The following is an 11,501-nucleotide window of genomic DNA, read 5'->3' on the forward strand; positions in this document are numbered from 1 at the left end:
GAGGTCTGCAAAGGGTTGACCACGGGCCATACGGCAGCCCTCCATGTGGCCCGCTCTACTTGGGTATAATAATAACTATATTTTTTTATGTTTTTATTATTTTTCTTGTTTTGCATGCAAAATTATCGGGTCTTATACAAGGAACTAAAAATGAAGTTCATAGAGGAAAACTTTCACTATCCTTAATAGTACTGAGGACTATATGCCATACAATTGGTCATTTATCAGGTTATTTAATTACAGCTAAGGGAGGAAGGTAAATCCTCTAATATGTAAACTACATATACATGCATAAGTATGAACCAAGTTACCTCGTAATAAGTCATGGCACTTGCGATTTCGGGGCTGGAAACAAGCTTTTCCATCCCAAAGACTGATGATACGCGTCGATCTTCGTTGATGGCGAGCATCATAGATTCTGACTTTAGAGCCGCAACTTCAACTTTTTGCTTTTGCCCATGGTGATGGCAACATTGATACATGTAAAGAAGCATGCATGTAATTTTGACATTCATTGCTGCTTTCACAAACTTTTAACAGCAGTGTATGCCGAGACATGAGTTTCATAGCATTCTGAATCCCACGAGAAGTCCTTCTTCATGGCGTTCAATATCTTTGTTTTCCATGTCGATGGGTTGTTTTTCTGCAGTAAGGATAGTGACAACAAGCTTTTGATTAAAGGAGATGCAAATACTTCAGAAACAAGTTGTCTGAATAAGAGACTGGAACTGAAAAAGTACGGAAATTTTTCGACTGCAAAACACTCACCATTTCATCAAGGGCTTGGCTAAGAGACATAACTCCGAAGGTAGATCTCATGAACTGTGAGAACCTAGTGATCTCATGGTCATGATCTGACGAGTATCTGCTAGATATCGCAGAAAAACAAATGCTTTGTGTCATTCTCCATTTCTTTATCAAATAAGTACACGGTGCTTTTTGAATCATTCAAGTCCTCGGCAAGATACGGTTTACCTGAGGTGGTTATCACCTGAGGCTTCTGAAACCGGAGCAGCTCCATATCTTAAAGCCTTAAGCTACAATTTAAGGATCAACCATAAGGGGGAGTAAAATATATGAACAAGGATATAGACAGGGTGGTCAATTAAGAATAATGAAGTCCAATCTAAAGGTCAAGTATACACACATACACAGCCACACACAGGTCAAGAAACAGACTAGGCTCCAATGATCCTCACACCCCTTTTATCACATTCAATTACCTAACATGTAGCCCTTGATGGAGATTACAGTTAGTTTTCAGGTTGTAGTAGTTCTCACTTGAATATTTAGCATATCTATCTAGACAGTATAATCACGATTATACTAAATTCCTCTGTTACAATGCTCAAAAGTTAGTATAGAAGGTTGCGTGGACTGTGACCACATAATATTGCTCCCAAAGGGAAAAGCCAATCTGTTCATAATGAGCATTTTATATTTCCTCAAATGGCACTTAGTTTTCATTACGGGATAATGCATTGAACTTACTGGAACTTGAAGTAGAGGATCGTGAAAGGAATGGCACAATATAATGTCAGATCCTGCAAAAACCAAATGTGATATCGCTTCGTCATAGTTGTAAAAGAATTTCACGTTTGAATCCTGGGTAGAGAGGAAAGCATCAAAAAGGGATTAGCAGCAAAATAAAGGAAACAAGGGAAAGGATTGGAGGAATGAAAGAGATGAAAAGAAAAACAGATCATCAAAGTGACAGGACAAACTCCGTGAAGGAAATTAGTTTCAGTCACATACAACCTTAAGTTTCAAACAAGTAGTTCATGAACTAGAGAAAACCTATTTTGCTTCATTGAAATATGAACGGAATATTTCTCAAGACATTAGCTCTACTAGGTTAGTTGCACTTTGCATTTTGTATGCTTTTGAACTACGTTACTCCAACTCATTTTTATTGCAGTGTTGGTCTGACAACCATGTCCAATATACATCCAGATATGGGTATGGGTATGGGATATGACCTTCAAAAGATCCTCCAAATACATGAAAAATTAGGGAAAAAATTAAACTTACATGTGCAGGACACATATTCATATCCAGCACTCACACCCAAGTCCAAGTGACAGTTTCAGAAAAGGCTATACCTCAACTGCTTCCTGGAAAGATCTGAGTGCTCTATATGTAGTCGACACTGAACCATTCCCCAAGAATACAAACTGCAGACGGTTGATAAACAATCAGGTTCAGAGAAATCATTAAGCAGGAAAGAAGGAAATGGAAAATAAGCATAGGAAACCCCTATGGCCCTACCTACAGCCGGTTGTAGCTAAGAACTAAAAAGACACCACAGTTTGCAGTAACTCTAAAAGTACACTCATGATGCATTTAAGGAAAAGAAAAATAAAAGAATGAAGGATGCAAATACTATGGTTAATTCATTAAAAGAAATTTGTTAACTTACACAGAAAGAACCCTATAAAACATCAGGTAACAAGACTTTTTAAAACAAAAACCATGCATTTCTTTTTGTTTCTCTGTAATGAACTCAATTTCAGAGAGAAATATATACCTGTGCACCCTCTCTGGTAGCATTCCGCACAACTGCCTTCAGCTTCTCCAAATCAAAACCTGATACTTCTGAGATGATGCATCCAACCTTGAAAAAAAATAATTTTTAGCATCTTAGAACTATTCCAAGTCTGGTCAAAAGTTTTAGAAATGAGGAATGTGACAACATGAAATGTTTTAAGCAACACTATAATGACTACTTTCTTCACTGTACAAATAGAATAGACAGTTCTAGAACATTTTAGGTATAATTGCTCCTCATGGCTTGTTGGCTTTGAGCATTTGGTAATGGACATAAGTTACAGTTCCAGGTCTCAAGGGATGATGAGAAAGAGGAGCAAAAGAGCATTTACATATTAATAGTTGATACCCCTGGCAATTAAAAGGGTACAACAGTGCATAAGTGCATTTAGGTTCCAGAAGATATCCATGCTAACAATTAAGTTGCAACATAGTTACATTTATATTTAGCACATCTCAAAGGAATACCACTCTGATGTCAATGCATGAAGCAAAATTAGTAAATTTATGTTCATATCTAAAAATAGTTGACAAGATATAGGTTTAGGGTATATCCTTACGTTGCATTAGGTAGAGCATCAAGATCTAAATACATTAAAGTACAAAACACTAGGCACAAAAGCATAATTTCAACAGACTGTGCTCCCCATTTCTTTTTCCTGAACACTTAAACTTACCCCATGATACTTCTTGAAGTTATATAATTAAAGACTTACCCCATGATACTTCTTGAAGTCATATAAATAATGACTTACCCCTCCTCCACAAGGCTAAGAAGAAATTATTTATAAGAAAGAAATTAACAAAGAACTACATTTCATGGGGGCAGATGTATTTAGAAAAAGAAACTTAGCAGGATGGTTTTAGTGGGCTATATCACCAAGGAGTTTTCTGTAATTAACCCTATAATTACGAAAAAGAAGTCGATATACACAACATTCTTGTGGAACATATACCAGAATAGAAGAAGCATGCGTTGCTATGCCAGCCTGCTGTTGTAATGCAACTTTGCATGCATATTTTCCTCTCATGTTCTCTGTACTATAATTTACTGGAAGAAATTTATCTGTGGATGGATCCCAGGTAGAATTATCAAAGCCATAAGGAGCAACAAGCAATTTTTCCCTTTGGTAACACAAACAGAACAGAAATAAATGTATTGAAATCAAATACTTCTCAAGATGCAAGAGAGAAATTTCTACCTCATTCCACTGCAGGAATGGAATGAGTTGTCCTTACTTGTGCATGGTTAAGGTAGGTTCCAATCCATGACTCATACTGTGAATGATCCTTCCTTTAGAATGCATGGATGACATAACTATAACCTTGTTAGAATACACTACCCCACCCTGCAAATGATTCAGAAAGTGTGCTTAATGCTGGACAGAAATAAATAAATAAACAAACAAACAAAAATAAATTTCAGTCAAATAGTTCAAGGCCATCATGGATTTCATAATGTGGCACAATATCAAATAAGTACATAGGTTCTAAAATGAGAGTCTTTAGAAAGATAAAATAGAAACCTAATAAACAGAGCTTTAGTCATTGTAACAATTTTATAAGATAAACTAAGTCTATGCTTTATGTGATGTTTTGAAAAGTGGAACCAAATATATCAACTCTTTCTTGCAAACTAAGACAATGGATTACATAAAGAGAATATTCAATGGCTAGAACCTTACTTGACAAAATAAAAAACACAGGTATAACCATTTACCTTCAAAATGTTCACAAGATGTGTCTTAGTTGTATCTTGAAAACGGTCAGGACGATGAAGTCTACCAGGATCAAGTCCACAAAGTGCTAGCTTATCAGGTTCATCGAGACACTGAAAATTTTAACATTAAAAGCAGGTAAAATAAAATTCAAATTTTGAAAAACAAAATGTTCAAGTTAAAATGACCTAAGAGAAACTGTGAAACAAGAAAGGAAATAGAGATCGTAACTTGCCTGTGAGTCAAAGCCTTGGCAAGTTAATAATATTCTAGTATTTCCTAGCCCCTGTCACAAAATATCAAGAAAGTGAAGAGGTAAGGATGATTTCCTGTTTCCCGCAATTCATAACCTCTTTTGCTGCAAGTTAGAAACTATCCAGAGAGGTATGCAATAAAGACAGAGCAACAATTAATTTGTCCCACATCATGCAAAAGCAATCTTGGATGCAAGCACATCAATTTTCAGATTTCTATCTCCCAAACCAAAAGGAAATAATGGAGTGATATAGGTTTCGGCAACTAGAAGTTCAAGAAATGAACTCAACATGGCTATGACGTGTTCCAAAAGTTTCAATCAGATTCAGCCTCATCTTATGCCTTGACTGTAGTCTCACCACACCTCTCCCAATCATGAACTCCAGTAAATGCCATCTTACATGAAGAAGGACAGGTTATTAAGTGCAGTACCAATTAAACAACACATCTGTCTGAGTCTGTTTTTACTTTTTAACACCGTATACAGTTCCTACTTTCTTTGCTCACCAGCCCTCTTACTTTATCTACACATCACTCATGTTGCGCTCCAGGTTAAAATACTTAAAAAGAAAGGAAAAGTCTGCAGTTAGGAGAAGCCATAGGACCAAATCATTCATCTACTTATTTGCTAAAACTGCCTCTACTGTTTTCTTTTGTGATTTTTTTCACTTCACTATGTTTTCCAGCAAGTTACACATCAATACGACTAAAAGAAACTGTGAGAAGATGTACCTGTTTAGCAAAAATATCCCAGAATAGAGGTCCAACAATAGCAGTCTCCCAGTTATGTAAGTGTAACACATCAGGTTGCTTTCCGGATTTGGCTATATAATCCAATGAAGCACGAGAGAAATAGGTAAATCTGAATGCATAAAATGGATAAACCATCATGAAACAATCCACAAATTGATATGAATATATGATACGACAAGTTAAGTAGGAAAATTCTAATGAAATTACTCAAAACAAATTCATACTATAAGTGCAAAAGAGTAGTCCACTAAAAATGATTTAGAATGTCAATTGATTTATTCAGAAATTGAGCTAACTCAAACTGTGCAACACAGACTTTTTTTACACAGTCATAGTTTGATAAAAAAAATCAGTCACGGTGGAAATGAAAGTGATACAGGTCTATCATCTTCTTTTCATGAACAATCTCTTGTAAAAAATAAACAGTCCTTTTAGATTGGAAGTTCAACAAATATTATGTCACCAATAGCTTTAGCATTCAATCTGAATCATTAAGGTTATTTTGTGCAAAATTTATGCACCTCTCGAAACTGCACCTCATATCTCAAATTCCAGTACAATGAAGCACGAACCAACTCATGCTACCTCTTAGAGCAGGTGCTACAGATACCAGACATACAAGCAGATTCTTCTCACCATGTATCTTTACAAAATTCAGTAAGCATTGCACCTAAATTGCAGGATGTGCAACAGCACTTCTCCAGTCAATCTCATCACTCGATTACCATCCCTAGCACTTCAAACTTTTTTTTTTTTTACTTTATTTATTTTAACTCATGCTCTGATGTGCCTATGTCTGACCAGAACACTGCTTGTACACACTATTATCCATATATATAAAATAGTCAAAATAAGAAACAAAATGGACAATAAAAAACAAGTTGTGAGGCAAGTGGACTCACCGTTCAAAGTCGTCTGGATGTTCATATATCCCATCTCGGTTGAAAAAAGATGAAAAATATAAAGGTTGAATAAAAGTAACTCCAATGCCACGGACAACCCTGGATAATAGGTAGAAAATATATCAATTAATTTTTTTGATAAATTAGACTGGAAAAACTTCTAACTCCCCTGCAGTTGAAACTAGCCAAAAGGAAAAGCAATCAGAAATTGACATTGCATTTTTTTTCCATTTTATAACTGAATCCCTACTCTTAGCATAAAGAATATAACCAGACTCACCCAGTCCAGATTCTGTTTCCATGCAGTTGTCCATTAAAGAAAGAATAAGAGTCTGCCTCAATTTCTCGCAACCCCTGAACCTCATCTAGGTCAAGACTAGCATACCTAACCAAACAGCAATCTCCTTTGTGTCAATATTTTAGAAAAAAGCTTCATAACCGAATTAATGGTTGGAATGCCGTCAGCAGCAGAACAATCTGGCATATCTCTACACATACAAGCTATTGGGGGAAGGCATAAATCAGGCACTTGTATACTCTTCTCATAGATTAACAGGTAAAACAGTTTGTGTCTGTGTGCTTGCATGAAAATAGGCATAGCTAAGGGGAGGAATAGAGATTTCCTGTCTTATTTTTTAGTAAAATAATCAAGACATGTACCTTAAGGTTTACTAACCTATAAATAGTTTAACCATATATCAAAGTTCATAAAATTAAACATAAAGGTCAATCTGATTCCGGAGAAAGGAAGAAAATTGCTAAGTCGGAAGCATGTCTCATGAATTATTACCATCAAGATCTTTCTTTCACTTTCCCCTGGAATGTAAGCCATATAAATGGCATTCATAAAATTCCTAAATTAATATGACAAAATGAGGTCTAGATAGCTACATAATGACAAAGCACCTTCAATGAATAAAAGAGACAAGTTCCATTACTTTGGCAAAATAACTTCCACCAAATGACCCTTTCTTTGCAGCGCACGAGATAAGCCAGTTATGTATGGTGCTAAGGGCCCTACTGAGATCAACGGTTCCATTTCAGTACATATGTGAATGACGTGATAACCTTTCCTGTGTTAATAACAAATTGATTTATTTTAGAAGAAGAGGAAAAAAATATAACTGGAAAAGCAATTTTGCAAAAAAAAAAAAAAGAAGAAGGTAGAATCAACATCATGCATAGGTAATAAAAAGTAAAGATTTATGATTGTGGAAAAACACAAATGAGCTTCTTGGCAAGAATGCAGAAACCCCAGTCATGGATTAAGATTTTGTCAATAAGAAAAGAATGGTGGCATAGCTCAGATGATGCCTTCATTATTCACCTAATGTTAAGTACCTTGGATTTTCTATCAAAAGAATTACTTTTGACGTAGTTGAAGACATTAAACCAGAGAAATCAAAAGAACCAATTAATAATCCCAAGTTTCATAAAACAGATAGAGAAAAAGGATCCAGGACTTTTACACTGCACCAGAGTATGGTTATAATACTGCCAAGTTTTTGTGTTCACCATGTCAGAGTAAATTTATTGTAACTTCCACAGGCCAGTTCTACCTTTTGCTTCCTTCAGAGAAGTGGCGGAGTTCTGTGAGAAGTTCAGCATCTCTTTGCTGCAGCAAACCTGAGAATACATCCACTAGACTAACTTTACTATCTATGACCATCCTTCTCAATTTAGATGCCTCTTCAGTGCTAACCATTCCACCAAGGACCATTGAATCTATCCGAAGTAACAGTTCCCAGCACACAACTAGATTATCTGGTGAAAACAGGACATATCAAAATCTCATTGTTGAACTTGAACTGGTAATTAGCTTACACTCAAGAATTACTATACTAAAAACACATTATCCTCATGTATAGAAGTCCAAAGAAATTAAAATGTTGACCAACATAAATCATATAAACTTTTATCCCTCTCAGGCAAAACAAACATGGCTGATGCCTTTGCAACATCACAAATGGCAATGATTGGATAATAATTCCACGTGGATGGCCAAAATAAAAAAAGAACATTAAGCCTCCTACACTAACTAACCAAAGGCATCCCGTCTTGAAAGGCATTCTCAAGTATCATCATAAACACCCAAGTTTTGACAGCTCAAACATATTTGAGATGTATGAAAGTAGCCCTAAAGGAATATAGGACATACTAGCAACAGCATTATCATTTTGGCAATAACCAAATTCAGCTTAAATATATATTTCTCAAGTATATATTTCTTGTTGAAATACTAAAATGAGCAAACTAGACACACTCAAAGTTTGTATACTTTCTATGAAACTACAATAAACCCATAACTAACGGTTGCAAATACAATAAGCCAAGTTCGAAATTCACCTTTCCCACTAACTCTTTTGTTTTCTTTCTCCAATTGCTCTATCTTATTAAGCAATAATTGCTTCTCCCTCTTTGCTTTGTTCAGCTCATCAACAGCCTTCACCCGTTGTTTATTCAAATACAAAATATCTGAAATAACACACAAAAATACACTTAATAAAAGTAAACAAAGGAAATTTTATCATTTTTTTCCGTCAAATGAAGACTTACTCTGTTGAGCTTCCTTGAATAATCGCCATATCTCATTATTCTTTGATTCCAGCTCAACATTGGATGACTCTTCCTATTTAGAAAATAATATATTTAAACCTTTGTATTAACAGACAAATCTTCAAAAATCAAATTACTAATTAAAATAATGTTCACAAAATTTAACTAACAAAATCAACAATTTCACTTCAACCTCCAACTTAATATTTAAATCGCCATTACAATTTTTCATACAAATACGAATAAAAAAAAAGGAGCAAGTAATTAAAAAATTTACCAGTGACGTTTCGGCATCATCTTCACCTCCATTACTAAAAATGAAGATGAAAAAATATTTAATTCACCAAATAAATATTATAAATTCAACAAAAATGAGGAAAAAAAAGAGAAGCTCACTCCATCGGCGGTGGAGTTCTAGATAAGCCATTGATTTCACCATTCTTCCTAAAATCAAAACAAACATTGATCAAAAAACTTACCCCAACAAAAAAAAATATAGAGTTAATTACTGGTGAAAAGAAATTGAAAGAGCTAATTTTGAAGTATATACCTAACGCAACGAAGGAGCGAAGGAGCTTTAACGAAGTGAGAATTAGGGTTAGTTAAGGGAATGGAGAAGCGGCGAGAAGGTGAAGAAGGGATCGCGGGGTTTATCAGAGTTGCCATTGACATCCTCCAACCAAAATCCTCACGCGCGCACCACTGCGGTCTGCGGGTGAGTTATTGTTTTGCTACGTTTTCTTTTTCCTACTTTCCGTTTAAATAAAAATAAATAAATAGTTTTTAACGGTTAAATGAATGGACGGTTTTGTTTGTTGAAAACTTGCTTTTTTCACCTTTTCGTTTTCCTCGTAAAAAAATTACAATTTACTCTTGCATAAACCCGGTCCGGCTTAACTTAGTGGGATTTGAATATGAATTTTTGTACCAATTGAATTTAAACTAAATAATTAATTCTTAAAATATTTAAAAATAAAAAAAATATCTAGTTAATTAGATTGTTGGTTTTCAATTAAAATTTGGTTTAATTATCGAATTTTTACTTTTTAACTCTCATATTTTTATTAATTTAAAATAATTTGCTTTAAATCTAATTGTATATCATTAATTAAAACACTAATTCTGATTCAATTGCTTGATTCACTTCAATTCTTGATTAGGTTTTATTGGATCTACAAAATAATAATTTATGAGAATATTTGGAATTAATATTCTCAAGATTCTTTTATGTTTAAATTAGCTTAAAGTTCCTTTAGATGGGCAGTGTATTTATCTGTGATTAGTGTAAAAACAATGATAGTAGAACTAATTATTGCAGTGATAAAATTAAATACAATAACGTAAAAAAAAAACAAAACACACTATACTAGAACACACTGTCCATCTAAAGGTGCCCTTATTCAATAATCCATGACAAATAGAGCTTAGAGAATAATAATGTAAAGTCTTTTGCCTATTTTAGAGTTTGTCTACTCAAAATTATGGTTTGAATCACACTATTTGTTACCAACTATTGTTGTTACTGTGATACCCCTCTTCAGCCTTATGGCTTAAGCCTTGAAAATATTTTTCCTTAATGTTCTATATATTAATATTTAAATTTTTTTAAGTTAGACTCTAAACTTGGTAATTATTTTCACATTAGAGTTTGAATTAGGCAATTATTCTCATATTGAGGTATAAGCTTTTTTTTTATCCAAATTAATTCCTAAATTTAACAATTATTCCCACATTATGGCTTGAATTTCTTTTTGGTCCAACTTTTTTCTACGGAAATATCAAGATTAACTTGGATAAAAACAATTTGAACCCTAATGTGAGAACAATTGTTAAGTTCATAGATTAACTTAGGCAAAAAAAAATTCAACTCCTAATCTTGGAACAATTGCTAAGTTCGGGTACTAAGACAGAAGGAATGTTGAAGTTCAATGCAAGGACAATTGCTAAATTCATCCCCAAATAATGCATATGAATATAATTTTATTAAATTAATTTTAATATGAACTTTATAACCTTTGATACAATACTAACTTTTATAATATTAATTAATTAGGTACCTACAGCTAAGGTCACTGAACTATTAGTAAGGTTATGTTTTGGTCGCTCAACTTCAAAAAGTTACAAAATAGTTCAATATTTAAAAGCTTTTATTTAAATCACTAAACTATTCAAAAACATTATTGATGTCATTAGGTTGCTAAGTTTATTTTTTAAAGTTCAGTTAACAAACTCCAAGCGGCGATTTGATGATCGATATGATAAATCATTACCCATTAAGAAGTAGAAGAACATACCTTAAATCCAAACCGATTTGACAATCAATGTAAAAATTAAAGAAGAAAGTTATTTGGATTTTAGATCGGAAATTTGTGATATTCAAAACTATTTCATAAAAAAAAAACTAATTGTAGAATAAAAGAGACGAAGAGCATTCAATTGATGTAGGAGATACAAACAAAAAAGGCGATTTTTAACAGCTTAAAGACTTAAATAATAACTTTCAAATAATTTTGTAACCATTTTATAGGGTTTTTATATAAATAATCCAAAAAAAATTAATTAATTACGAAAATGAGTTAGGGAAAAAAATATTTACGAAAATGAGTTATTTTCAACTGTGCCCAATGATGTCGCCACTATATCAAGCATCACTAGCCTACTTTTCCCTAAATCATGCTTTAATCATTACCTTTAAAAAAAAAATTTTAGTAGTGTCGTCTGACACAGTGCCGGCACCAAATTAAAGTGTGATTATATTAAACGTTCGGGG

The 11,501-nt window shown here is 33.7% G+C and overlaps 1 protein-coding gene across 2 annotated transcripts; it reads right to left on the minus strand.

Annotated features, from left to right (window-relative positions):
• Window positions 1-156: 156 nt before the first annotated feature.
• LOC108461198 (probable starch synthase 4, chloroplastic/amyloplastic) lies at window positions 157-9,510 on the minus strand. Of its 2 annotated transcripts, none has more exons than XM_053023779.1 (20): window positions 9,282-9,510; window positions 9,128-9,171; window positions 9,009-9,042; window positions 8,732-8,804; window positions 8,522-8,650; window positions 7,735-7,939; window positions 7,114-7,248; window positions 6,456-6,560; window positions 6,176-6,274; window positions 5,253-5,382; window positions 4,501-4,551; window positions 4,268-4,378; window positions 3,787-3,896; window positions 3,504-3,672; window positions 2,528-2,614; window positions 2,103-2,174; window positions 1,492-1,605; window positions 976-1,037; window positions 769-865; window positions 157-643 (listed from the first exon to the last, which is right to left on the minus strand). In XM_053023779.1, the coding sequence occupies exons 2-20, from the start codon at window positions 9,130-9,132 to the stop codon at window positions 524-526; spliced, it is 1,908 nt and encodes a 635-aa protein (XP_052879739.1). In that variant the 5' UTR covers window positions 9,133-9,171; window positions 9,282-9,510; the 3' UTR covers window positions 157-523. The 2 variants fall into 2 exon arrangements, with proteins under 2 accessions (XP_052879739.1, XP_017616438.1); XM_017760949.2 differs by having other exon boundaries at window positions 9,128-9,175; window positions 9,282-9,509.
• Between the last annotated feature and the right edge of the window lie 1,991 nt (window positions 9,511-11,501).

The sequence above is a fragment of the Gossypium arboreum genome, chromosome 2 (genome assembly GCF_025698485.1).
Source record: "Gossypium arboreum isolate Shixiya-1 chromosome 2, ASM2569848v2, whole genome shotgun sequence".
Taxonomy (NCBI): domain Eukaryota; kingdom Viridiplantae; phylum Streptophyta; class Magnoliopsida; order Malvales; family Malvaceae; genus Gossypium; species Gossypium arboreum.

Coding starts and splice junctions, on each gene's coding strand:
- LOC108461198 (XM_017760949.2), bottom strand. CDS start 9,403: ATGTCAATGGCAACTCTGATAAACCCCGCGATCCCTTCTTCACCTTCT. Junction 6,275..6,455: donor GGAAACAGAATCTGGACTGG/GTGAGTCTGGTT, acceptor CCTATTATCCAG/GGTTGTCCGTGGCATTGGAG. Junction 1,606..2,102: donor CTTTCCAGGAAGCAGTTGAG/GTATAGCCTTTT, acceptor CTCTCTACCCAG/GATTCAAACGTGAAATTCTT.